This window comes from Melospiza melodia, chromosome 3, assembly GCF_035770615.1.
Source record: "Melospiza melodia melodia isolate bMelMel2 chromosome 3, bMelMel2.pri, whole genome shotgun sequence".
Classification (NCBI taxonomy): domain Eukaryota; kingdom Metazoa; phylum Chordata; class Aves; order Passeriformes; family Passerellidae; genus Melospiza; species Melospiza melodia.
The window spans coordinates 130,102,423-130,128,644 of record NC_086196.1 but is presented as its reverse complement, the minus strand read 5'-3'; the positions used below and the strand labels follow the sequence as shown (position 1 = coordinate 130,128,644).

Below are 26,222 nucleotides of genomic sequence, written 5' to 3'. Positions count from 1 at the left end.
TGGGGGGGGAAAAATTTATCTAACTATCCTGTGTATATTTATATCTAGCAGTGGACTACGAAGTATATTCAGTATGTTTGTGATGGTTTTTATTAGGGGGGCAGAGGGGGAAGAGATCAGCAAGAGCTGACAGATAATTTCATCTCACAAATATGACAAAGTATAATTTTACCTGCAGGTTCTTGGCTGCGATTTTTTCATCCTATATCTGGATGTCCCTCAGAGCAGCAGCCAGGTCTGAGGCTGAGCAGGAGACATCAGCACACACAGCAGCACTGAACATCTGTTTCATGAAATCTTTGTCTGCTTGTTTTGACACACACACGCAGAGGACATGGTAAATAAAGGGATCTTCCACACAGCTCCGTGAAAAGAAAGGTTCAAAAGCAATGTCAAGGGGAAAAAGCTCTGTCCTGTCTGCCCCCTGCCATGCCCCTGCCCAAGAAAGCACCTCCCAGCTGCGCCTCCAGGGAGATGGAGCCACAGTGGCATCCCCACATGGCCATCAGCCCCCCTGCACTGTGGGTCCACACCAGCTGCTGGCCTGCTGGCCTCGCAATGGGCATCCTCAGCATGGCTCAGTCTAGAGTCTTTTTGCTCAAGAGATGATGCAGGGCTGAGAATGACCCCCCTAAAGCACTGGGAGCCCCCTGGGTGCCATTCTGCAGGGAGGATCTCCAGCATGGCAGGGTGTCCCACTGCAGGGCAATATGTACCCCAAGGGGTCTTTGTTTATCTCTGGTTTTGGGTCTGTGGAGCAGGGAGAATTTCCCTCTCCATAGCTTTGGTACTGGTGTGATCTGCTGCCAGAAATGGGTCATGCAATATGAGGTCTGTCCTGTTGGGAAAGAGACAGTCTGGGAGGGGAGCTGGCAAGAATCTGTGGTGCCAAGTGCTCCCATTCCAGCAGGATTAGACAGCCCCTATGGTGCCAGATACAGGGCCAGCAGAGCTGTTTCCTATGCCCAGTGCAGCACTTATCATAGCTATGGTAAATATCCTGCCCAGTCCCTACTAATTATTTCTTGCCATCCTGCAGTGTAAAATCATAGAATTGTTGAAGTTGGAAAAGATCTTGGAGATCATCAAGTTAACCCAGCACTGCCAAGTCCACCACCAAACCATGTCTCCAAGTGCCACATCCCCATCTCTTTTTAAGTACCTCTAGGGATAGTAAGTCCACCACTTCCCTGGGAAGCCTGTTCCAACACTTGACAACACTTTTGGTAAAGAAAGCTTATCTAAAAATTCCCTGCTGCAACTTGAGGCCATTTCCTCTTGTTCTATCTTTTGTTTGTTGGGAGAAGAAACAGGCACCACCTTGCTATAACCTCCTTTTGGGGAAGCTGTAGAGTGATAAGGTCTTCCCTGAGCCTTCTTTTGCCTTGGCAAAACAATTCCAGCTCCCTCAGCTGTTCCTCATAAGACTTGTGCTCTAGACCCTTCACAGCTCCATTACTCTTCTTTGGATAAGTTGCAGCCCCTCAGTGTCCCAGAACTTGACCAGCACTTGAGGTGCACCCTCTCCAGTGCTGAGTACAAGGGTATCATCACTGCCCTAGTCCTGCTGGCCACACTATTTCTGATATAGGCCAGGATGCCATCAGCCTTCTTGTCCACCTGGGCACACAGATGTCTCATATTCATCCAGCTGTTGACTGTGCAGAAGCACAAAACACCACCATGAGGGAACAAAACACAGGTACTAAATCAGAGCAAGAGAAAGGCAGAGGTCAGGTAGAGAAAGATGGTGAAAAAACCAGAGATGCTCACTAGATGTGATAACCAGAAGTATGAGCTTTGCTGCTATTTTGGTTGCTGTGGCATGTTCAGTGAGGCAATGACAAGCTTCTCTGTTACACAGCAGCCTCTGCTGACTCCTTGGTGCTGTGCTGTATGTGATGTGTTTGTGGTTGTGGGTCGCTGTGATCCAGGGCATTTGCTGGCAATTTGGTTCACCTCTTTGTGACACTGACAAAGCAGAGTAAGTTCCTTTTCCCAAACCCTGCAAAGTCTGGATATTTTCTGGAGAAAGGTGTCAGGGCAGAGAGTCCCCACAGATTCCCCACAAACCCAGCCTGTGGTTTCCATTGTGTCTCCTTGCACTGAGAAAAGAAAGGTAAAGGGTTTGCAAAATATTTTTCTCTACCTCCCTCCTCCACATTCTTATGTATAAACAGGGTCTCAGACCTAGAGTCTCTCTGGCATGCCAGAACAGTGTCTCATTCTGCCAGCAAAGGCATTTAGAAACACCACTGGCTCCATCTGTCCTGGTTCCAGCCAGGACAGGCTTAATTTCTGCTGCAGCCATGAGGGCCAGGGCCAGGACCTAGAGGTTATTCTATGCCACCTCCTGCCATTTTCCAGGGACAGGGCAGGAAAAAGGCTGGATTGGAGGCTGGGATAGCACTGCAGAGGGAGTGGTTGGACATTGATTGGGGTTTCCACAGGGTGAGCGACAACTTTTGTTTTCTCCTACACTGTCATTAATGTTGTTGCTGTTAGTGTTTGTTTCTTATCTCATTGCTGTTTCCAGTAAATTGTTCTCCTCTTAGTCCATGGTCTTCACCTTTTGTGCCTCCAGTTCTGCTCCAGCCACCCCTGGGGAAGTTGGCTGGGGGGAAGATGAGGGGACAAGGGGACAGGGAAGTGTGTGAGTCATGTGAGGTCTGGAGTAGTTTCACTGTGAACACAACACTTGAAAATATAATTTCTAAACCACGACATCACTTTATCCTCTGTGCATCTTCCCTCTCTGCTTCATCATTTCTAAATAGAATCTAAATTTCCCTTTAACTTCCCAGTTCCCAAATTTTCAAGTGCAAGGTATTGATACATCTCAATACACGTGTTGATACATCTCAGATCCCACTAAGAAGCTGAGAGGCACCACAGGAAGGAGCATGGAAAGAAAGCAGGCCCATGAACGTCCTGTTTGTAGTTTAAATCTAGAATTATTAAGTAAATGTCTCTAGAGACTCTCTCGGATGAGGAAAATTCCAGCACGGAGCAAGCTGAGCCATGAAAACTTGGGAACAGGGAAGTTAAAGGGAGATTTAGGTGAAGTGGAGGCAGCACAAGACAAGTAAGCTCTGGATCTTCCTGGCTGCTCACAGTAGGGACCTTATTGGGAGAAGCAGCCAGTTTTGTACTGACAGAGGGCAGGTTTGGGCTTGAAATATGGATGAAATTCTTTCCATGTGAAGGTGGTGAGGCACTGAACAGGCTGCCCAGAGCAGCTGTGGCTGCCCCATCCCTGGCAGTGCCCAAGGCCGTGTTGGACGGTGCGCGAAGCAACCTGGCCTAGGGGAAGGTGTCCGTGGACACGGCGGGGGCCGGACCGGGTGGTTGGGAAGGCGCCTCCCTCCGGGCCCATCGCGGTCCGTGTCCCTGTGGCAGCCAGCGGGGCCAGGGGGGCTGCGGGGGCCGGCGGGGCGGGCGGAACCCGCGCGCGGGGGAACGGTTCCCAGTGCCGCGTGTTGCCGGCCGGCGGCGGCGGCGGCCGCCTCCTCCTTCCTGCTGCCGGCGCGGGGGCGGCGGCGCTGTGGCGGCGGGGCCGGGGCATCGCGGGCCCGGGCGCCTCCTCCCCGCTCCGCTCCGCTCCTTCCCATGGCCGGGAACTTCTGGCAGAGCTCTCACTAGTGGGTGCCGCGGCCGCGGGGCACGGGTGCTGCGGGCCGGCGCCGCGCTCTGGCCATTCATTGCCGGGCCGGGCGGCGGGCACGGCGCTGGAGGGAGGCCCGGGAGCGCCGGGCGGGCGGCGGGGCCTGCTCGCCGCGGGACCCTGGCGGGAGCCGGGCTGGGTGCGGGAACAGCCCGGGCCGGCTCCGCTCAGCCGCCGCTCGGGAGGCGTTTGGGCGCTCCGGGACAGGGATCGTGTCCCGGTGTGGGTGCCCGCGGCTCCCCGGGCTCCGGAGTGCGGGAGCTCGGGTCCCTGACACGCCGGTCCCCAGCCGTGGGGCAGCCGGGCCTCGGCGGCTTGGGCGGACGTCAGGAAGTCGATATTGGATTGATGCTGGGACGGGCTGCCCAGGGGGGCGGTGGAGTCACCGTCCCCGGAGGTGTTTAAGGAAAGATTGGACGTGGCACTCGGTGTAGTTGACGGGGTGATGTTCGGTCATGGGTTGGACTGGATCTCAGAGGTCTTTTCCAACCTGATTGATTCTGTGATTCTGCCCTGGAACACTTCATGCTGAGCGCATGGTCAAGGCTTGAATGGTGCCGTGATGAAATGGCTGCAGCATAAACCTTGTTAGCGATTCCCGGGGTCTGAGATCCGTACAGCCATCTTACTGGGAGAGGCTGATCTCAGCCCCTGGTAGCTCATGTTTTGTTGTTTGGTTTCTGGTTTTTTGTTGCTTTGTTTTCAGTTGTCTAACTTTCAAAAATCCCGAAGAACAGTTGCTTGAGAAGATTGTTTGTGGCGTTGTTTAAGGCCACAAGCTCTTTATACCCAAGCCTTAATTCAGTCTGTTTGTACAGGAGATACAGTATAAAGTTGATAAAAGAGTTGCTGAAATTATTTTCCATTCCTCTAGCTTACAATGGATTTTGGATAAACAAGATCTATTGAAAGAACGCCAGAAAGACTTGAAATTTCTGACTGAAGAAGAATATTGGAAGCTACAGATATTTTTTACTAATGGTAAAGCTTTTTTTTTATTTCTGCCATAAAATCTGTGCAATGTGTGCCATGTCTAAATGGAGGTTTGAATTGCTTAGAGAATGAAATGTTTTCATTGTTGTATTACATATACTTTCACAGCCTATTTTAACAAAGCTGTGGGATATAAACAATTTGTTAGTTGTACTAATACAATTCTAGGAGACCTTGCAGGCTAATTAGCTGCATATATGACATTTTAACCTGTGATAGGATGAAACAGTAAATTTTCGTATTTTTAAGAAGTTCTTATCAAAACATAAAAGGAGGAGAAGCAAGCAGAAACTTCTAAGCTAGTGTATTAAAGGCTCAATATTAAGCATTAGTACTCAGCCTGAACTTTTGGAGGGTTCTTAGGGTGGGGTAAATATTTTAGGTGATCTGTGCCATCCTGTTAAACAGCAGAGTTTGGAAACTTGTTATTTGTGTTCACTTAGATTCTCTGAAACCTGCAACACAGCCCATGTTTTGTCTTCTGACTGATTTCCCAGTACCAGGTGGCTCTCAAATTGTCAACAAGTTTCTGAGAGCTGTTGGCAAGCAGCCTGTTCTCACAAAGAATTTGGGACTTGTGTGTGAAGTTGTCTAAGATTCACTTGATCTTGCAAAGCATTAGGTATCCATATGAATGGCCACACCTGAGTATATCAGATTACAAAGGCACTTAAAATTTTCTCTGTGCAATTGTTCAGTAGTTTAAAAAATCTCCTTACACAAAGGATATTGCTGACTAGTAACTTGTTTGCAAGCAGCTCTTTATATATTTATTGCAGCAGTCCTTTAAAGTACAGAATGCTTATTTTTTTCAGCTGTCTGGCCAGACTTGTGACAGAGAAGTGAAGTGACTTTCCCAGAGCCACTGGAATATCTTATGTCAGTGCTGGAATGGTATCTGTGAAAGATACCGTTGCTTCTCTCTTAGCTCAGCTATTTTTGTAACAATTGCATATGCTATAAACACCATCACTATGGATACCTCTGTGTTATTGCTTGTAGGGCATCAGGAATCAAGCTAGCAATGATTTACCCATTTGATCCATTCCTGAAATTTCTTGAGGTTAAAACCAAGTGTCTGACTTCTTAATACAAAAAGAGACAGAAGGAGGGTTATGGGTATTTCTAAAACTGTATTTCTTTGCTAATTTTCACTAGTATTAATTTGAACTGTGAAATAAGCCTTTTAAATGTTTCACTTCACTTGTTTTTCTTGGGTAAACAAAGCTTTACAAAGCAAACAAGTTAGTTTGTTAGTTATGGTTTGTGGTTCCCAGGGTCCTTTTCCTCGGCCCTGCTTGCCTCCCCTGAAGGTAGGTGAGTGACTGGGGGCAGCTGGAGAGCAGCTCTGCCAGGATCTCCCCTGTGCCTGGACAAACACAGCCTACTCTGCAGGAGTGAGTGGTGCTGGGCTTTCTCCCCTCTCTAGCAGAGAGGGCAGGACAGAGGGCAGGGCTGCTCTGTGCTCAGGCAGAGCTCCCCGTGTTCAAACCCTCCATGTGTTGTGTCCTCGCTGCCTCTGAACAGAGACCCTGCTTTGGGTCCCCCCTTGTCTCCCATCTGCACTACCTGAGAGCAGCTGAGGCCTGGCCCCAGCATGTCATATTCAGTGTGTGTCAGCCCAGGAGATGGTTGTTCCCTAAAGCAATTAAAATCTGCATGGAGAGGGGCAATTTCCTGCTGCTTTCTCATTGGAAAACAAGTGCAGTAGATCGCTAACTGATTGTATGGCTCCCTGCAGCTATGAAGAGAAGGAAAAAGATCATCTTCTGAAGTAGTTTGAAAAAATAAACTGATGTTGATTTCTCTCTTTGGATCACCAAGCCTTAACTGGTTTTGGTTGAGAAGTATTAGCTGTTTTCCCTTTTTGGTTTTGGGCGGAAGCAGTAATGTTTGTGTTAGAGGCTACTCAAAATACTCAGATTTAAAACAACCTTTATTAAAAAATCCCAAACTACCAAAACTGCTTACTTTCTAAACATGCAGGAATAAATGATTTTATAGTTTCTTTTCAAATTTTAATATTTTCAAATATTAAAATAATTACAAGCATTGGACTTTTTCCCAGCATGTACAAGCTTCCATTTCATTAAGTCTCTCTAGGCTCTTGTCCATTTTTTTCTTCTAAACCACACTTGATTTTTCTCTGACAGCAGATGGCCTAACCATTCCTGAAAATCCCATGGGAGTATGAGACATATTTGGAGAATTCTGTTTAGCCTAATACTTGAATTTTTCTGATGCCCTAGTAGTAGGACAGCTTTTTAGCCCCATGGTCAAATCAAAGGCAAAAATTCTTTCCAAGCTCCCAAGATATGCTGATCAAATGTTTAATATTTGTACAGACATTGCAGATTGGGTTTAACACCCTTTTTGGAAGTATTGCTTGTCCTACTGTCACTGTCAAACTAGTCCCAATTTGGTATTCTTCTCTAGAAAAAGAATGATGTGACACAGGCAGGGATTTAGTGTTGCTTTGGGCCTTGCCAGTGGGTGACAAGTGTGTACCCTGGCTGTTCACAGGGGATACATGATAACAGCATGGGCAGAAACTCTCAACTTGAGTGTTTAAGTAGAGACTAAGAATTTAGTGGTGATTGACAACAGAATTGTTTGCTTTCCCCACCAGTGGTCACTGTCATGGTCTTGCTGTACATATTTTAAGTATCTACTTAAGTGTATTTTAAAATACTGTTTTTGACATTTCTCATGAGGGAGGAAAAAAAGAAGAGGGAGTCTTCACAGAGCCGAGCCGTTCTCAGAATAATGGCGGCGCAGAAGTATGGGAAAAATAACAAGTAACAACCTTATGTTTCACTGTGCCATTCTTTACATCAACCCCTGCTCTTAATCCCAGCTTGATGCATCTAATTTGCTTGGCACCTTTCCTTTGCCTGGGAGGCCAAACAAGAGCTACCTGCACAGATGACACCAGGGTTGTTTCTTGGCCAACTGGCAGAGGACCACCGTGATGGAGCAGCTGACTGCATCCTCTGGTCTCCCACCCCTTCTCCCTAGACTAAATATGTCATTTTTTTAACACCTGCTGCCTCTGCCAAATGTAATGACCGTGTTTGTGTTGGCAGTTTTACATATTTGAAAAAATACCATCCATTTTGTGTGGCACTGAAGAGCCGAGGATTTATACTTCCTGTGTCTGAATTTGTTTTGCTCTAATATGGAATACCTGAGCTTTACCCTTCAGAGGTTTGTGTTGTCATCTTCTTAAAGGTCACACTCACTTTGTACACAATGAATCAAAGTTCCTTTTCCTTTTTGAAGGTGTCCCCAAGCTTCAGGAGGCAGCGGTTCTTCACCTGCAGGTCCGTAGGTTTGCAGCAGCGTGTTGTCTCTCTAGAGCAACAGAGGGAGAAGACTGTGGTGCTGCTCCTTAGAATCCCCAGCACTAGCTGTGTTTTGAGACCCTTTGCTATTTAGTGTCAAATTGTTTAAAAAAACTCAACTCAAGTTTTTGTTCATTTTTTTTTAAGTTATCCAGGCTTTAGGTGAACATCTTAAATTAAGACAACAAGTTATTGCCACTGCTACAGTCTACTTCAAGAGATTCTATGCCAGGTAGGACTGTTTACTATGATGGTACAAGAATAAAACATTTGCTAGGCACATTTTGGTAGCCCTTTAAAAATGCAGTTCTGTATTAAAAACAGTGCCACTTTTGTTTTCTGGATGGTGTAAAGCTTTTATGCTTTAATAAAGTTAACTTAAGCTTTGCTTTTTCAAAAGGAAGTGTGGTGCTCTTAATAGATTAATCGTTCTACATGTATGAAACAACATATTATAATTTTGTTGTAACATTTCAGATATTCCCTAAAAAGTATAGATCCAGTATTAATGGCTCCTACGTGTGTGTTTTTGGCATCCAAAGTAGAGGTATGAAGTATTACAATTTTTTAATGTAACATTATGTGATGTATGAGAGAAAGAAAACGTTTAGGACTTTCAAATTTTTTGTCTTTCTTCATGCTTTGGGGGTTAAACCTTCTCTTTTTTGCATAGATTTCTGTAGCATTTGAGAAAAGGAGACAGAGAAGGCCTTCAAAATTTGTCTAAATTACTGACTTTGAAGTGCCTCTGAAAACTGAAAAAATATTTTAAATGGCTGTTTCACTGTCACACAATGTTGAAATATTTACATACACTGTATCTTAAATTGTGTATATCTTAATCAGTGTCTCCTTTCTGGTGTGTTTCTCCTTATTTATGTTCACTCAAACTTTAAAACATAATGGGAATTTTTTTCCCCTAATTATCTTGTTCTATTTCATATAGCAAGGGATCCTCAGAGTTTACCACACTTTCATTACTTGGATTAAAAGTATGTTGCAGCTCATGCTCTGTCCTTGAGAAATTATAAGGAACTGACCCATTGGGAGTGGTGGTGAGAGGGCTCCATGCCTTCACCATCAGCGCTCCCCTTTGAATGTGGCCAAGAGTTAGTGTGAGTCCTCTGTAATGCAGCAAGTTTACAGCTGGTTGAGAAGTGTCTCTGTAATGGAAAAAAGTCAAATTGGCCACTTTATGTATGTCAGCACTAAGGAGTTTTACAGAAGGAGCTCAAGTACTTTATGGATGGTAGAAACAGTCCTACTAAACTAGTGGTGATATGTGATACTGTTGTCTGTACAAGTACTGTGACACTCTTCAGTGTTTGGAAGACATCAAGGGAAAGAGAGAGTGTTGGAGAGACTGCTTTTTTATCAACCTGTTAAACGAGCATTTAAGCAGGCACAGACATAAAGTGTATATAGGTAAATATACCTTAAATTAGAAGTCTGTGCAGCCTTCCTTCCTGTGTAGCCTTCCTAAAGCTTCTGCAGCTTTAGAGGGCAGCACTCTTGATTCAGCTATGGACTTCTCTGAAAGAACACTCTATACAAAAAAATTTTCAGATTGCTGACTGTCTCCGCACAGAGGCTAAGACTTCACAAAAACATAACTAAAAAGGGTAGTTAATGGCAGGCTTCTAAAGACAGTTTTCTCTCCAAATGGGATAAGGAAAAAAATAACCTCGTTGAAGCTGTCTTCTCTGTTTTATAGAAAGAATGTTAGCCAGCTGAGCTTTTGATGCTTTTGTACCTTTCATAAATCTTTACTGTTCCTGACAAACAACCAAGAAACTAATCAATGAAATAACTCTTAGGTAGAGTTTAGCCCTGTTTACCTTGATGAAAGAAAAAAAAAGGGGTGGGGGAAAAAGCCAAATACTACAATATTGCAAAAGGAAGCCCAGCTTAGTAAGAAGCCATTATTTTAATTTGATAACAATGTCAGTGTATGGTGTTTCAGGTGGTTCACCTCATTTACCATTCTTTTTCTTCAGGAATTTGGTGTTGTTTCAAATACAAGATTGATTTCTGCTGCTACTTCTGTATGTAAGTGTCAGTAATTTTCATTACACTCCAATTAAGTATCTCTGTAGGGAGATCAGTTGGTTTCTTTGCTTTTTTTTAAAAGGTAGCTTTTTGTCAAATCATGGAGGACTTAAAGAGCCAGTTAAAACCATTTAGAATAAATAGCTTCTGTTTCCAAATACAGAGACAGAAGAGTCCGTTCTGTGTTAGTTTTGGTTGATTATGGTTGGAACTTATGCCAAGCATAAGTGAAAACAAAGTCATAAAATAAAACTATTGAAATTTATGAACAACCTCGAGTAGTAAATTGAATGCTGAACTACTCAAAGATAGAATTGGAAATTTACAACTTTGCCTGTTTAGTAAAAGGTATGGCTCTATGAAAGAACCCATTTTAAGAATTTTTGGTAGGCTGTATACCTTCAGATTTTTTAAAATCCTTTTTTCCACATCATAAAATTAGTCTTTGCACATGGTATTTATTTCTAAAAATATATTTTATGACCAATTGTTCACAATAAATTCAATAAAATTGCACTGTAATTACTTAATCCTCTATCTTTCCCACTTGCCTTTGTATTTCCCAGTTCATGTAACCTACATGTCATCCATCAAACTCTTGAAGTGATGTCTTCCTTAGCTGAATGCTGTTATCTGACCCAGAAGGTCCAGCTGCTCTCAGTGGGCAATTCCTGGCTGTGCTCTGCCAAATGTAGGTCAGCCGTTGAGGGGACAGGTGACTGGCTGCATCTGCAGCCTCCAGATGCACACAGTGTATCAGTCCATGGGGCTGGCCCTGTGACAGTTCTGCCACCAGGAGCTGAAACACATCTTTGGTGCCAGCATGACCAAGACCAGTACTGGGTTTAGCACTGAGAGTTGCTATTTTTACATCAGAAGCACCATTGTCTGGAAGTTTTGATGCATAAGTGACATGGTTAGATGGATTTTGGTATAAATGTGGCAGCTGATTTTACTTAGACATCTGGTTCTTAGCTGTGCTGTTTCTCAGAATTCCAGTCTCAGGACCCTATAGAAGATTTTCCTCACAGCTCTTCGTCACACCTAGAAGTCCTGTCAGCCCTGATGAGTACTGTGCATTTCATGGAAGTGGGGGCAGGCAACAGGCTTTCTCCAAGCATTTATTCTTTTATTCCACCTGGTCTTCCTTTACCAGAGTTGCTTCAGTAGCACACAGCAGTTTTTGGGAGGCCTTAAATACCAAAGGCAAGAAAAGATGAGACAAGTAAAACCAAAAACAAGCTAACAAAAGGGTTGACTAATGTAATAGTGGCTGGTTTAAGAGGTTGGTTTGCTTTTAGCTCAGTAACAACATGAAGTTAATAACACTTGCTTCCTTTGTAAGGAAGATGATCTTAGCCTGGTTTTCAACAACCTCTTCAAGAGGCTTTTCTTCTATTAACACATCTCACTAAAACGACAGCTCTGTGTAGTAGTTGTGTCTGCAGCTTGCTTTGTGGGAAAAATGCTTTTTCTTCCTAGCTTCTTTCTCAAATTGGTATTTTTTTTACCATGAACATCTTCAGTTTGCATACATCTTGAGAAACTCTCTTATTAATTCTTCTCTTTCTTGAAGTAATTAAAATTTCCAATCAGTAGCCCAGTCTTGTGTCCTACAACAAATTTTCTAACGAAATTCACCCTAGGTCTAAATGGTGAATTCTTTGGTCCAGAGGACTGATGCTGTCTTTGAACTGAATGTCATACTGATTTTCTGGAAGTAATAGCAATAGTATCATTTAATAATATACTGTCTGTCATTATTATAAGGAACATTGTCCACTTCCAGGATGTCAAATGTTACTTGTTTTCCTTGGACAGCAGGGACTTAAAATAGCTTTTAAAATGTTTTATGTGTACAAAAGTCTAATCCACATCTTCAAGTGTTCTTGTTTTTCTTGTTAAGCATTTCTTACATGAAATCACTCTGGTTTTGCATATTAGCATGTTTCTTACCACTGCACTAACTGTACTCATTCTCCTTGTAAAATACACAAAGATTACTTAAATATCTCAATTAGAGATAATCATTACATTCTGGGCCTGCAAGAAGTCTGGCTGAGCTCCCTTACCCTGCCCTTGGGCTTGCTTTTCTAAGACTTCATTAGTTCCTTTAAAATCTTGCCTGTTGAAGGGTCAAACCTGTGTAAAAAATCCCACATGAAAATTCCATTTGGATTTTGTGTTCGTACTGAGATCCTGAACATCAGTAGCTGGAGAGCTCTGTGAATGATAACTTGTGGGAAGTTAGCTGTCCCTGAGCTACTTGGTGGTTAACCAGAAGACTTGATAGTGTCCAGAGCAGCAGTCAAATGTCTATGTCTATAGCTAAGTGTGCAAATCTGGATTTCAGGTGTATTTCTCTTTCGTTTTCAGGATCTTAAATCTTGTAACTTACCTCTTCTCATTGAAATACAAGCCTTTTGTATAGAAAGCCACAAAGTGAAAGTTGTGCTGCCAGGTAGATTTGAAGGGCACCTGAAGGGCTATATACAAGATGAATAAATAGAAAGGGAAAGATGTAAAAGTATTAATTACATTATTTGTAACATTCTTTTTTCTGTTTACTGTAGTGAAAACTAGATTTTCATATGCCTTTCCAAAGGAGTTTCCTTATAGGATGAACCATGTAAGTATGCTATTTGAAATATAACTTGATCAAACAAATAATTATTAGCAGGAAATTCTTTCTTTTAAATACTAAGAAAGAAATATTTTCATACTCATATGTCAGGTTTGTTCATGATTAATTTTGTATAGAATATTGGGAAAGTTACTTTTTAAAAATAATAAAAGTCTTACATAACCTCCTTTCCTTAAATTGTTGATAGGAAAGACAAGTGATGTGGTAGGGTGACTGAAATGGTAGTTTTTCTATAGCATGATGAGAAAAGAGATTTAGGTTTTTTTGAATATTCTTGATTACAAATACATTGCTCCAGGGAAAGTAAATGGCCTTTGCACCTGGAATGCTTCCAAGCCTGCACACATGAGCAGTTGGCTTACAGAAAGCAGTTTTATTTTTGCCTGTAAAATTTAATGGCTCTTGAAAAATAGTTTTTAATTAGTACTTTAAATTTACCAGTGGTTTTCAAGGTATTCTCAGTCACAATACTGAGAAGTTTTGTAGTTTTTCTTAAAACTAATTTTGACCTGTGCTGTAGAATTTGGAAAGCTAAACATCTAAATAGTTTTAGATTGGCTGTAACAAATACTACTTTTTTGTTGGTTTGCTTTTCACCCAATCTAGAAAGCCAAATGATGCATCAGAATATAAAATACCGAAGATCTTATAATAAAACTGCACTGCTATTTTAGAGATCAAGGCAAATGGAAATACATTTTGGAGTACTGCTTTCGTATAGCAAAAGTAGTCCAGTCTTTTCCTTTATGTCATCAATGCATCACCTTCTGTATTGAGAGTGAGAGCTGATTTAATTGTTACAATTGCACAGAATATTTCATATGAAATTAAATCTGAAAATGTTTTGAAAGGCTGTTTGACAAGTTAGTGAGCCGATGAAGATGCTCTAATTCTACAAAACAACTTCTCTATTGCTGTGAAGTTCTTATGCACTGAGAACAATTTGCTGCTACCAGGTGTTGAAGCAAATCAGGCAAGTGCTGCCAATGAAGCAGTCTTTCATAGCAAACTTGATGCAAAATGTTCAACTTGTTTGTTGTTATGACTGGAGTTGAGTTATAATAGTGATAAGGCAATAGCCAATAATAATTTTATTTTTGTTTGGTTTTGTAGTTTCAGATAAAATGCATTTAGGACTGTTGGAAATAGTTGTTGAGAATTCTTGTGCATTTTTGATGTTAAACTCTGTGTCAGTTAATTCTTTCTGCTGCCTGAAACATACTGCTTATTAACTGTGATTTTGCTTCTTTACAGATACTAGAATGTGAATTCTATCTCTTAGAATTAATGGTAGGTTGGGTTTTTTGGTGGATCTGCTTTTGTTTTTGTGAGAGAGGTAACTGGATCTGAGTCCTGATGCAGAGACTGGGATGTCAGTGTCTCTTTTTCCCTAGATGGAAGTTATGGCCAGTTATGACCATGAAGAGTTGTATTCTTACTATGCCCTCTTCTTTTTGCCAGAAAGAATCTGAGGCTGTATATATGTGTTCTAGCAGAAGGTGTGGGTACTATCCCATTCAGGCTAGTCTATAGCAACCTAATAATTAGAGTAATCTTCTAGGAAGTGAGATGTGGCTTAAATCCTGTGAGGAAGAAACTGAATTCATGCCTCCCATTTTCTGAGGTGATGCTGTAACTATCAGGCTGTTGGATGAAAGGAGCACAGTGGGACATTTTCTTCCAGATCCTTTCAAATAAAGGAGCCATACCTGATTTTTGTGAGAGTAGCTATGCCATTGCTGTGTTTGGTAGCTGAAAGGAGGCAACCCAGGCTTCTTACAGGGCTTGGATAAAGAGGTGCCTAATTTCTGCATATGGCTTGGACTTGGATGGGTTAAGCACTGAACTCTAGTACTGCTGTACTAGAGTAGTTCTGCTCAAGTGCTGAGAAAAGGAGTGAGAAACCAGGGAGCAGCTTAGTGAGTTAAGCAGCAGATGAGAGAATGTTTTGGGAATTGAACACAGAGGAAATCAGATCAAAGTTTTTGTTTGTACCTACAAGTAATTTTAATACAGTTTTTAGATTCCTGTTTAGATTTAGCCCTTGATACCTCTGCTATACATGGCAGTAACTCTTGAGTTTTGTATACAGGAGTTTTAGCACAAGTAATTGCATTTACAAGAAGTTATGTTTTGGGGATTCACTTATTTTTCCAGTACACTATGCAGTATATAGTGTGTGCAGTAATGGTGTTTCATGTAAGTGTTCAGCACATGTAACTTAATGTGGCTTTTCCCTGTAGTATCCACACATTTGGCTGCTTTTAGCAAGAGGATTATTCCTTGTTGTTTACCTGGACCTGAAATGAGGGAATTTGTGAGCAGTGGAATTTTTCTTTCCTTTCTTTCCAAACCAGCATCAATGATTTTGGCATGCTCTCCATGTATGGTATTTAGTAGCAGACTGTTTCCTGGCAGCATTTTGTGTTTCCAAGTGGGAATTACGGGTTTGTAAGCAAATGAGGTTTCAGTGTGCTGCAGATGTGACTCTCTGTGTCTCTTTGGGGAAGGACATTGACAGACTGGCAACTGTGCTGTGTAATGGTATTCTAGAGAGAGCACTGCCCTCATTAGAGCAGGGCTAGGTGTTAGAATGCTACTTAAAAAAAAAAAAATCAGTAATTGACTTGTAAACCAAATGTTTTAATATGAACTGACAACATGCTCTGTATTGTAATCTAACTTCTGTCCTGGTGACATTTTTCCTAGGACTGCTGTTTGATAGTATATCATCCTTATAGACCTTTGCTCCAATATGTGCAAGATATGGGCCAAGAAGACATGCTGCTACCTCTTGCATGGTAATGAAGACAATGGCAATAGTTCCTCCTTTCATCAAGAAAGCAAGTGTTTAGCAGTTATGCTTTTGCTGAACCAAGCAGGCTTAGCCATATTTGAATAGAAAGGGTGCCCTAGTTAACCTGTGCAGGTATATGTCCCTGAATTAGCTTATTCTCTCTTTAGCCCTGTAATGATTTTACTTGGCAGTGGTCTAATTTTTATTTTGTTAGATTAGCTCTAATGGCACAGTTTCAACATTACTGAATGGTGACTATGAGTAGAGGAAGTTTCTTTCTGTCAAGATTGTCATAGGAGGTTTGTAGCTGCATTTCTCTTCCCAGAGAAAAGCAAGGCACAACTTCCCAGAGATATTTCTGGGATTCATATTCTGTCAACCTCAGAGAAAGAAAAGACAATTCTTATCTCAATTGCTGCTCCTCTTGTTGTTCACAAGTGGAGTGCATTGTGGAAGATTGTTTACCTGAAGGGAATTGGTAATTGGATTTTGGTGTGTTTTCATTCATTGACCAATTGAATCCACGTGTGTGTTGGGACTGTTGGCTGACAGTCACAAGATTCTGGGCAGTTGAGTTGAGGGAGTGCTTGTGCAGATTCAGTTTAGATGTAATGTAATACAGTATAGAATCATATAGTATAATAAAGTAATTAATTAGCCTTCTGATATCCATGGAGTCAGATGCATCATTTCTCACAGATGTTGGGGGTTGCCCTGCTTTACAATAGAGGTAGAAGCAAATATATAGGGTTTTTTAGCTGTGTTAGCAGAAGTCATTCTTCAACTGTTTCAAATACAGAAAGACAGTAGAACTACTGCTTTTATGCTAGCCTTTACTTATTTGTGAAACAGATAATTATTTGATGGTATACATACACATCCACTGCAGAAAGACATTTATGTACTAAAAGAATGTTTCCAAATAAACTTCTGCTGTGACTATAAGGGAAAAAAAGAAAGGCTAAGAGATTTTTACAAGGGAAAAGATCTTTCCTTGATATTGTGCCCTGCAGCCTCATTGCTTCGACCATCTGGAAAACTGACAAAATATTTGTAAACCAACAGCAGTATTTGAAGGAATATAGTCTCATGGTGAATAGGAAGATACTTACAAGTTCTTTTTTGCACAGGAGGATAGTGAATGACACATACAGAACTGATCTTTGTCTGCTGTACCCTCCTTTCATGATAGCTCTAGGTGAGTAACAAGTAATGTCTCCTGGTCATGTTTACCTGGATGTATTCTGTGCACTGCCCCATCACAAGCATTCCTCAGAGTGCCCTCATAAGGTGCTTCAGGTTGTGTCTCATTCAGCACTGACACTGTAGCCTTGCAACTTTAAAAGCCTTAAAGAAAAGTCAGATAATTAATCCTGAGTTTTCTTTGTTGAACTGTATAGGGTTTATAAAAAATGGAATGTTTCTAACTGTATTGGGAGTGCATTTTATTCAGTATCCATGTCACCTGATCTTTGCAGCTTGCCTACATGTGGCCTGTGTTGTCCAGCAGAAGGATGCAAGGCAATGGTTTGCTGAGCTGTCTGTTGATATGGAAAAGGTACTCTGTTTTTTATTCCCACCACTTGTTATGGACTGACCAGAAATGGTAGTCATGGTTGTCTTACATATCTGCAGTACTGATTTAAACTTAAAATTCAGTGCTCTTGTTAGATGCTGTTGCACTTAGGCAAATCTCTTTGGAAGGGAGACAGTGTCAGGTTATTTGGTTATCACCCTGCTCTGAAAGTCAAGACAAAACCACTGCATAACAGAAGAGCATTGCTGGCACTGCCATTTTCCAGACCAAAATATAAACCCAATATCTTTTACATTGTTTGCCAGAAAAAGGATTCCCAGCGTTTTTCTGTCACACAAGATTGTCAGTATGAGTTTGACTTTTAAGTTCATATGCATGTGATTTTCTGATTCACTTTTCAGCATCACGCCAGCACACCATTCTCATTTCCTCCGTGTACCTGTGCAGAGTATAGCATAGTGTAGAACATTTTGAGGGTGCCCAGCACTGTGACTTCAATCAGTGCTAAGCAGGGAGACCCCAAGATCATTCAATTGAGTTCCCTGCTAATGCAAATTCTGTGTCAAATAATCCCCTTCATTAATTTATTAGGTTTATTAGGTTATTTCAGGGTGCAGTTGTCCCTATACTAGTGCTCTTCATCCTCACTAGTTTCTTTTACTTTTCAGGTTGGCTTCTTTAACCTTTATTTAGCTCCAGCAAGCAAATTGAAGTAGTAGTCATACTCCTTATCACACTAATCAAAAGGCTAATTAAATGCTTTTTGGGACCAGATAAAGTGTGAGACAGCTCTGTTTATAATATGAAAATTGTGTTGCTTAGTTTCAGCTTGGGGCCTGTTTAGTTAATTGCACAATTAAACAGGCTATGACAAAGGTGAAATCACTGTTGTGTCTGACCTTAGGCTCTCTTCTCTTTCTAATTCAGATTTTAGAAATAATCAGGGTTATTCTGAAGCTGTATGAGCAGTGGAAGAACTTTGATGAGAGAAAAGAGATGGCTACTATTCTTAGTAAAATGCCTAAACCAAAACCACCTCCAAACAGGTATGGTACTTCCTTATTGCACCTTTCCCATGGAAAAACTACACTGTGATCTTAAGAATGTGCAAATGTTTAATTCAAGGTGTAGTGTCTGTTTTTACAGCCCAGATGTTTCTGATACAAAACCAGCCTGCTTGTTCAGGAGCCAGTGGGAAGCATAACATTCATTATCTTAGAGAGAGTGTTAATGTGATTAGAATGTGATCAATACAGCTCAGCAGATGTAAGGAACCCCAGTGAGAGGCTCCATAGCTGGGCCTGCTTGATGTCCTATCTAATTACTGTGATTAAATATCACTGCTGGGAATCTGCACATGCAAATTCCTGTGCACATGCTCATGGAATGTGAACTTTGCAGTGTTGACTTCAGAAGTAGATTCAGCAGGCAGCTTCATGGGCATATATTGAATTTATTATTCACATAAATATGGTGATTTATGCATGCTGAGAATAACCTTTGCATTTTTTAATGAAACTGAGCAGAATATTTTGACCTATTTATGTATATGTTGAAGTATTTTCTTTCTAAAGATTTTTATTACTTTCAGAATACTGTATTTTTTAATTAAAAAAAAAAGATAAAAATGTAATGTGGTGCTTCTTACTGAAGATACATGTTTTTGTTTTTTTCAACAGTGAAGGAGAACAGGGTCCAAATGGTAGCCAGAACTCTAGTTATAGCCAATCTTAAGGCATTCCAAAGAATTTCTTTATGGACCACTTTGACTCAAGACATCCTGGGATATTTCCTGTGTTCATGAAATGGACAGAAGGTTTTAGTAACATCTTTGACAAAGAACTCGAAGAATAAATAGCTTGTTTGTGTCAAGCATTTTGAAAGCTTTTTCTCTAAAACTACATCGTTTTCTCTGACGCTGGAACAAATGTGCTAAGATTTTTTCAGTGTAAGGAATCAAACTTTAAACCAAGCTGCAAAAGATTAATGTTTTTCACTCAAAACAAATAGTTCATTCTTGGTTTTATTTGTGTTGAAGTGAACTGTTTTAGAGTGACAGTAACCCGAGGCCTAAGTGTAACTGTATTAATGACTTGTGTTGTCTTCATTTTGTTTGTGACTGAAGGAAGATAGTGCCCTCTATGTTGAATCTATCCATTACCTTCAGTTTTGTTGACTAAAAAAAAATTAAATACAGATTCTGCAACAAGTAACACAGTCCTTCAGAAACAAATGCCTAGAAAAGCCTGTAAAGAATATTGTTACAGTTCTAATGAAAACTGCAGGAAAGAAAGTCAGTTGCTATTTTTGGGTTTAAAAAAGCTGTATTCCTCAGTAGATCTACTTGGTTGTTTTTGCCATGATACAGTAGCCCAGCTTGCCAGAGAAGTGCAATATGTATAGTGATTCTGCAGTTTTCTGAAACATTTCAAGTGTTAGAAATTAAGACAACCCAACATACTAGGATTTTTTTTCAAATAAATGTACTGTGTGGTACAATGAGAATATTTCACAATCAAGTACAAATTTGGATATTATTGCTATTTTTTATGGTGGATTTTTTTTGTAGAAAAGATATACACTGTTAGTCTGCCTTCACTGTTAGTGTGAATTTGTGTGGTACATTAGAGAGTTTATTTAAGAGGATCAAGTGTTTGGTGAGCTTCATACTGGCTAATTTTAATTGGGATGTTAGGAGCAACTCTAGAATAACTGAAATGGGATTCCTTGGTTACCTTTGTGCTGGAGAAAATGAGATTTCTTCAAACAGAAGGCCATATCCTGCATTCCTCACTCAGGAAGATATCCCACTGAAGACAGGAATGGGCCTTAATTGATTACTTGATATTTTAGATAACTTTGTTTCTAACTAAGTTCTGTACAACTTTATTTTGAATGATGATGCCAACTTGCCCAAGTATAAAAGTTGAATGATAAAGTTCAGTAAATTGTTCTCTTCTTTTTTTTTTTTTTTTTTTTTTTTTTGTTTGTTTGGTTTTTTTTTTTGTTTTTGGTTTTTGTTTTTTGTTTTCCTGGAACAACACATTTCACTGCTCTGAAATCCTGGAGGGAAATTAAAATGTGTGCTCTGTGATGTGTCTTGGTTCAAAAAACTGGCCCCTTAAAAAAATCCCCAGCTGTTTTTGCAAATACCTGTCTTTGTAATTGACTGGTCATCCAGTGGAATATAACTGAAGTGTTTTTCTATGTAGCCCATTAGGCTACTAACATTTATTTCTTTTCAGGTTATTTCCATAAACCATTATGTGAACCAGCCCGAGACACTTTGGTGAGGTGGAAAAAAATATACATTTTGGTCTTTGCTACTTGGTTTCCATTTGATCCATACTTTTTATAGACACTTGATTGATGAAGTGGAATTTGGCTATTTTGCTTTCATTTCTTGAAGTCTAAATTGTGGGATTTGTAATGAGGACTTGGGGAATAGAAATAAATCAAAGCAACTTGACCTTTGTTGTGTGGAGTAATTAAACAGGAACTGTTCTTTAGGTAAGCATCAGTCTTCTCACATATACCATGGAATCTGCCAGGAAAGTTCATGTTTTGGAATTGGGGAATTCATTAAGAATTCTGGCTAGAGTGATTAAGTATTTTCTTGCTGCTGAAGAGTCTTTGCAGACTTTACTTCACACCTAAAGCACAATGGGACCTAAATCTTAGAGCTAAAATGTCAGGCACTTCTTGATGGTACCTAGAAGTTTCTTAAAGCAATTCTCTACTGGGATGATGAGGCTTTGATTCCAGTAAAAACAGTGAAAGGCAACAAAGTGCAGTCAAAAGAGCTGGATTCAGTGAAGACAGTTTTAAAAAGATGTAGTTTTGAACAACAGGAAATGGAACATAATGTGAATTCAACAGTCTTGCTACTAAGCATGCAGAAAAAAAAAATCACCTTTCTCGTGCTTCACTTCAAAGGTGAGGTGCATAAAAATGTGGAAAGACAGGTAGCTGAAACTCTTCACAGATTATATGGCAACAGGTGACTGAAGTGTCAAAGCAAACACAAGCCATCTCTGCCAAAAAGACTTAAAGAAAAATCCCAAAGGAAACAAACTGGATCAGACAAGGTATTTAACTCAAACCCAATCATTTGGAAAGCAAATTAGAAAGGATCATCTAATTTCAAAAGCTACAAATAGTTTGAGAAACATCTTGCATAAAAACTACCATGATTAATAAAAAGGGAAAATAAAAAAGAGGGATACAGTAATTTTCCAATTATTAAAAAAAAACAACCCACAGCTACTCAGTTCAGAATAGACAATAGGTCTAGAAAAATCACAGGTGGTGAGAAGACTGATAGGTGACAACTGCTCACTTCAGACAGAAGGAGCCAGAGCAGCTGATGAATACATGACAAGTTGGGAAACAACAAAAGCAAAGATTTCTCACCACTGCTGTCTCTAATGGGAGTTTCTGTTGAAAATTTACAAATACCCAAAGATATGCAAAGCCTGGAGCACTCTGAGTTGTAAATGGGAGTAACCTGGAGATTGTACCACTACATACTAATCCTGTCTTTATACTTTTCCTCAGATGTTTATTACCAGTTGCTGCCAAACAGAAAAAATGGGCTAGATAGATCTTGGTGTAACACAGAATAACTTGTTTATTTTTTATGGTTATGTAGTTTTAGGTGTTCCCGAGAAACAGTAATTTAGCTACAAAAGGAAGCATTGGCTGCTCATGACTAAGTACTGACTAAGTGGATTAGAGTGCCTTGCTTTATTCATTTGTGTGCTGAAGTCTGGTGGCTTATCAATACAGCTAAGCATGATGAATTGTACATTTAACTAAATCAGGAAATCCTCTATACACTCTGACCCTTATGATCTTCAAAAGGCATTGTTAGTCCTGGTGAGGCCTGGCACAACAGAGCCAGCAGCAGGTTTCTGTTGTCCCCCTGACCCCTTGATACTAGAATATCTGCAGTTTGACTATTCTAAACCAACTACCCAACACAGGTGTTTGAGAAATAATAATTTTATTTGCCTTATCATCCTTAGTTTAAACAGTCATAAACTACATTATACAAAAAAGTAAACACAATTTGGACTTAGGTTCTCTTCACATGCATTCACCAAAACCACAACCTGAAGTAAAGGCTGAAAGGTTGAGCAATTTAATGTCCTCTGTTTGTGTCATAGTCTTTGGGTATAATTCAAACCAAGCAGTTGCTATGCATGGCTGTTTGAAGGTGAATGTCCATTTACACAAGGAGCCAGTAGTGAGCTTTATTATGGAAGCAGAATGCATGTGGTTTGCTAAAACCTCCAAACCATCCTGAAGCCTTGATTGAGTAAGGGGTGGGGCTGTCATCTTCATTTCTTTTCTGGAGGTTCATGTTTTACCCAGTCATCAAAGCCACCACCATAATGCTGAGCTCTGAAAACATGCAGAAGATACCTTTCTCAAGGAGAATCCTTAATATTGTCTCTTAAAGAGGAACATAGCAAAAAAAAAAAAAACCCAAAACCAAAAGTAAAAACTAAACACTCAAAACCCCACAAACAAACAAACCCCTACAAAACCCAGATGAAAATAAAGAGAAGACACAAAAATTCTCTGCAACCATATACATTTGTACCTAGCTTCAATGAGCCAGAATGACATTCCTTTTACTCTAAGACTGCCTGCTTCCATGCAGTGAGTTCTGTAACTTTTCTTCCATACTACAATGTTGGAGTTCAAACATCAAGAAAGAAATAGTAGCTGGATCAATGAAACAGTTGCCAGTTCTTTTTTAAAAGAGTGAGAAGAGACTCATAGCAGTGGGAGATGTACACATCTATTTATTATGTCTAATACTTCACTTGTCACCAAATAAACCCTGCACACTGATCTTTACTTCCTTGCAAACCTACATGCTCTATAGGTCTGACATCAACCTGTGCAAAACTAAACTCTGTAAAAAAAAATCCACTATGCAAAACAATATTGACTCCTTCAATTGGGCATCATGAAAAACAAGTAATGGAAGGTATATTTCACTTTGAAACAAGAACATGCTTCCATACTTTTGACTAGAATTAATGTAAGTATTCTAGTTCCTGAATTGCAGTTCAGTGAAAACATGAGCAAATAGCCAATGTCTTAAATTTTATCTGCAGTCTTCAAGACAGAGAGACACCTTCCAAAGATAGGTTTAACAATTCTGCAAACCAAATGCTGCATTTCACTTTATCTCATCGTTTTGTCAGCTATTGCCTTCACTGCTTTACTCCTGGCAAATAATCCAAAGCTTTACAGGAAGTGAAGGTATCCTTTTTCAACAGTGACCTGTAAAGGTGGAACTGCAATTCAACAAAGGGTGTGGTTTCTCAAACTATTATTTAAGACTGTACTACTACCAAAGCAAGCAGTTCTCCGCCTTTACAACCTCCCTGCATCTCAGGATTAGTGCTTATGGAGCTCTTTAAGGAAGAAACATCTCAGCAAGGGAGCCCTGAGAGGCAGAAGGACCCTTCAGTGGCAGCGTGGTCTTGCAGCAGTTTGTGTCACCAGTGGCACATGTGCAGAGCTACTGAAGGGTTGTTTCAGAGGGTGGTACACCTCACTTTGCTGCAACACCCAATGGCATCTCCAGGTTCAGTGGAGACAAAAGGAAGTGTCTAACTCAAATACCAATTGTTTTGTTCATATTCCATTTGTAAATTTTTACCCTTGCACACAAGGTGAGTACGTGTTCTGCTTCATGGGGGAAGCAGCATTAATCCCATACTTACACACAGTCATACCTGCTGAAACCCAAGGACATGGCAAAACCAAGTGCTTGTTTACTTCTTGTTCCTGCCAAACAGGAGAAAACCACAGGGTCTGACTTGGATGGCATTTTTTGATTATACTGCTCCTTGAAATCCGTTGGGTCCATTTGTAGAGCTTCCATTAATTCACCCACTGGGAAATACAGAAAACAAGCTATTGTTTATTCTCCATCCAAAGACAGGTTTACATGGTTTACAAGTTTGCAAGACTTCTAACTCCTCTGGAGGAAAAGTTGAGCCTCATTACATGCCAGCAGCTTTTTAGCAGCGTTCCTCTTTGCTCAGTCACCACACCTTGAGCATTCCAGCCAGGAGGAACACGGAACACCCGGCGCCTGCACACAGCGGCGCTCACAACTTACGCGGTATGTTGATGGACTGCGGGATTTTTCCAAACCTGTCGATCTCCCACCTCTCCCGCACGTCAATGTGAAGCACGTTGGCCTTCTTCAGGTCTTTGAGCTCCTGGTAGGAGAGGTCCGGCGCCGCGGCGGCGCAGAGGCGGCGGCAGGTGGGGCCTGGCGGAGGCACAGCCGGTCAGCCCGGCCGAACGGAGCCGCACGGGGCCGTGTCCGGGCGCCGGCCCAGCCCCGCACGGACCCATCCCCGCCCGCCCCCGCTCACCGGGCGCTGCCGCCCGGCTCCAGCCGCCGCCCGCCGCCCGCAGGGCCCGCGCCGCCCGCCACCAGCCCCCGGGGCCCATGCCGGCTCCCTGGCGATGGCGGCTGCCCAGCCCAGCCAGGCCCGGCCCGGCCCAGCCCGGCCCGGCCCAGTCCAGCCAGGCCCAGCCCAGCCCGGCGCGGCCCAGCTCGGCCCGGCCCAGCCCCGCTGGCGGGGAGGAGGCACCGCCTTCTCCGCAGGGGCGCGGCCCGCAGCCTCGGTCGCCTGAGGGGAGCGCCGCCGGGGTGGGCACGCGTGGCACCTGCCCGGTCACACAGACACCGCCTCCGGCCGCGGTACGTCCGGCATCTACCCTGCATTGCCTGGGCAGGGTAAATTCTACCGGCCCACCCAAACTGTAGAGACGCCTGAAAGTAGCAAAGGCTGGGCGATGAAACAGAGATGAGGAATTTTGATGCCAAATAAAATTTTAAAAATGCCAGCCTCTGAGTGTAACGTCGAGGAGAAAAGGTGATTTTAGCACTGGCCTGCACCACTTTCACCACTGTCACTGTCCCCTTACAGCCACAGGAGATGTGGTCCAGGCAACTATCTCGTTTCTGGTGACAAATGAGTGGATACGAGGGAAGGGCATGAAGATGCATCACAGAAGGTTTAGGTTAGATATTAGGAAAACCTTCACCCAGGGGATGGTCAGGCACTGGAACAGCCTCCTCAAGGAAGTGGTCATGGCCCATCAGAGTTCAAGCAGTGTTTGGACAATACTCTGAGGCACATGGTGTGTAATTTTCCTGTACTGTACACAAAGTTTGCTGGACTCAAACTTTGTATGTCCTCTCCAGCTCAGGATATTCTATGAGTCGATGATCCCTGGTTTCAGTTTTGAATGTTTCAGTTTTGAACTGAAACCCTAGTTTTAGCTTTGAAGCTGTCAGTCTTCTAGCCACAAGGACTAATGGCCAAGATGTATGTGAGTGGAGAAATGAGGGTCCTTCTGTTCCACATATTTTAAACCAGTATTCTGTATTTACTGCATACCTTTGTAGATATGTTACATACCAGCAATTCTAGTCTTTAAAATCAGGCATGCTGGATCTTCTCATAAAAGATGCACTTTGAGGAGTAGGTTGTTGAATCTTTACTAATTAGAGTTTTCCTTTTCAAAAGGAGAACAAAATATTTCTTGGTACTGTATAGTGTGACAAATTGAACTTGGCACATATAACTGGTTCACTAGCTGCCCTTCTGCCAGCCTCTCCATATGGCCTCCTTGACAGGCATTTGCAAATTGTCTGTCTGAAGCAGTATATCTATATATGAATTGAGGTTTAATGCATTTTCCATTTCCCACAAGGTAAGGATATAATACACTATGTCTAGAAATTATCTTCTGAAGTATAATTTGCTGTATACTTTATCTGTAGTAAAATAATGACCACAGGTCATTAATCTCCACTTATTGCATGTATCACCATAAGGACCATAAGCGTTCAATGTGAAGCACCAGAACACTTGTCATATGAAATACTTATTCACAAGAAGAAGCATTTTCATGGTTTTGATTTGACCCTGGATCATACTACGTACACAAAGAGAACACACTTTGTTTGCTGAAATAGGAAGCATTCACTAGCCAGCTTGTGAAAAACTCAGAGAATTTGAGGTCAGAACAGATAAAGACAGATAAAGCTTAGTAAGTTCTCGCAGCTGGGTGAAAAGGAGGGAAGCAGCACATCCAATTCTCCTTTTGTCTCTATGGCTGCATTCAGCCAACTCCTCAGCAGCTTC

General features: G+C 41.5%; 2 protein-coding genes across 3 annotated transcripts; one reads left to right on the top strand and one right to left on the bottom strand.

Moving 5' to 3' along the window:
• The first annotated feature begins 3,536 nt into the window (after positions 1 to 3,536).
• CCNC (cyclin C) lies at positions 3,537 to 20,497 on the top strand. Of its 2 annotated transcripts, XM_063153067.1 has the most exons (12): positions 3,537 to 3,641; positions 4,539 to 4,645; positions 8,149 to 8,233; positions 8,479 to 8,548; positions 9,999 to 10,050; positions 12,624 to 12,679; positions 13,949 to 13,984; positions 15,404 to 15,495; positions 16,622 to 16,689; positions 16,970 to 17,049; positions 17,956 to 18,074; positions 18,708 to 20,497. In XM_063153067.1, the coding sequence occupies exons 1-12, from the start codon at positions 3,610 to 3,612 to the stop codon at positions 18,760 to 18,762; spliced, it is 852 nt and encodes a 283-aa protein (XP_063009137.1). In that variant the 5' UTR covers positions 3,537 to 3,609; the 3' UTR covers positions 18,763 to 20,497. The 2 variants fall into 2 exon arrangements, with proteins under 2 accessions (XP_063009137.1, XP_063009138.1); XM_063153068.1 differs by lacking the exons at positions 3,537 to 3,641; positions 8,149 to 8,233.
• A 1,519-nt stretch (positions 20,498 to 22,016) lies between these two features.
• TSTD3 (thiosulfate sulfurtransferase like domain containing 3) lies at positions 22,017 to 24,516 on the bottom strand. Its single transcript, XM_063153384.1, has 4 exons — positions 24,438 to 24,516; positions 24,176 to 24,331; positions 23,787 to 23,946; positions 22,017 to 22,434 (listed from the first exon to the last, which is right to left on the bottom strand). The coding sequence occupies exons 1-4, from the start codon at positions 24,514 to 24,516 to the stop codon at positions 22,371 to 22,373; spliced, it is 459 nt and encodes a 152-aa protein (XP_063009454.1). The 3' UTR covers positions 22,017 to 22,370.
• Positions 24,517 to 26,222: the final 1,706 nt, after the last annotated feature.

Bases quoted from the DNA above. Each gene is read 5' to 3' on its own strand.
- CCNC (XM_063153067.1), top strand. From the start codon at position 3,610: ATGGCCGGGAACTTCTGGCAGAGCTCTCACTA. The intron at 3,642-4,538 runs GTGGGTGCCGCG...CCATTCCTCTAG, and splicing joins TTCTGGCAGAGCTCTCACTA to CTTACAATGGATTTTGGATA. The intron at 18,075-18,707 runs GTATGGTACTTC...TTTTTTCAACAG, and splicing joins CCAAAACCACCTCCAAACAG to TGAAGGAGAACAGGGTCCAA.
- TSTD3 (XM_063153384.1), bottom strand. From the start codon at position 24,516: ATGGGCCCCGGGGGCTGGTGGCGGGCGGCGCGGGCCCTGCGGGCGGCG. The intron at 23,947-24,175 runs GTAAGTTGTGAG...TGTATTTCCCAG, and splicing joins GCAGTCCATCAACATACCGC to TGGGTGAATTAATGGAAGCT. The intron at 22,435-23,786 runs GTATGACTGTGT...GCATGTTTTCAG, and splicing joins ATGTCCTTGGGTTTCAGCAG to AGCTCAGCATTATGGTGGTG.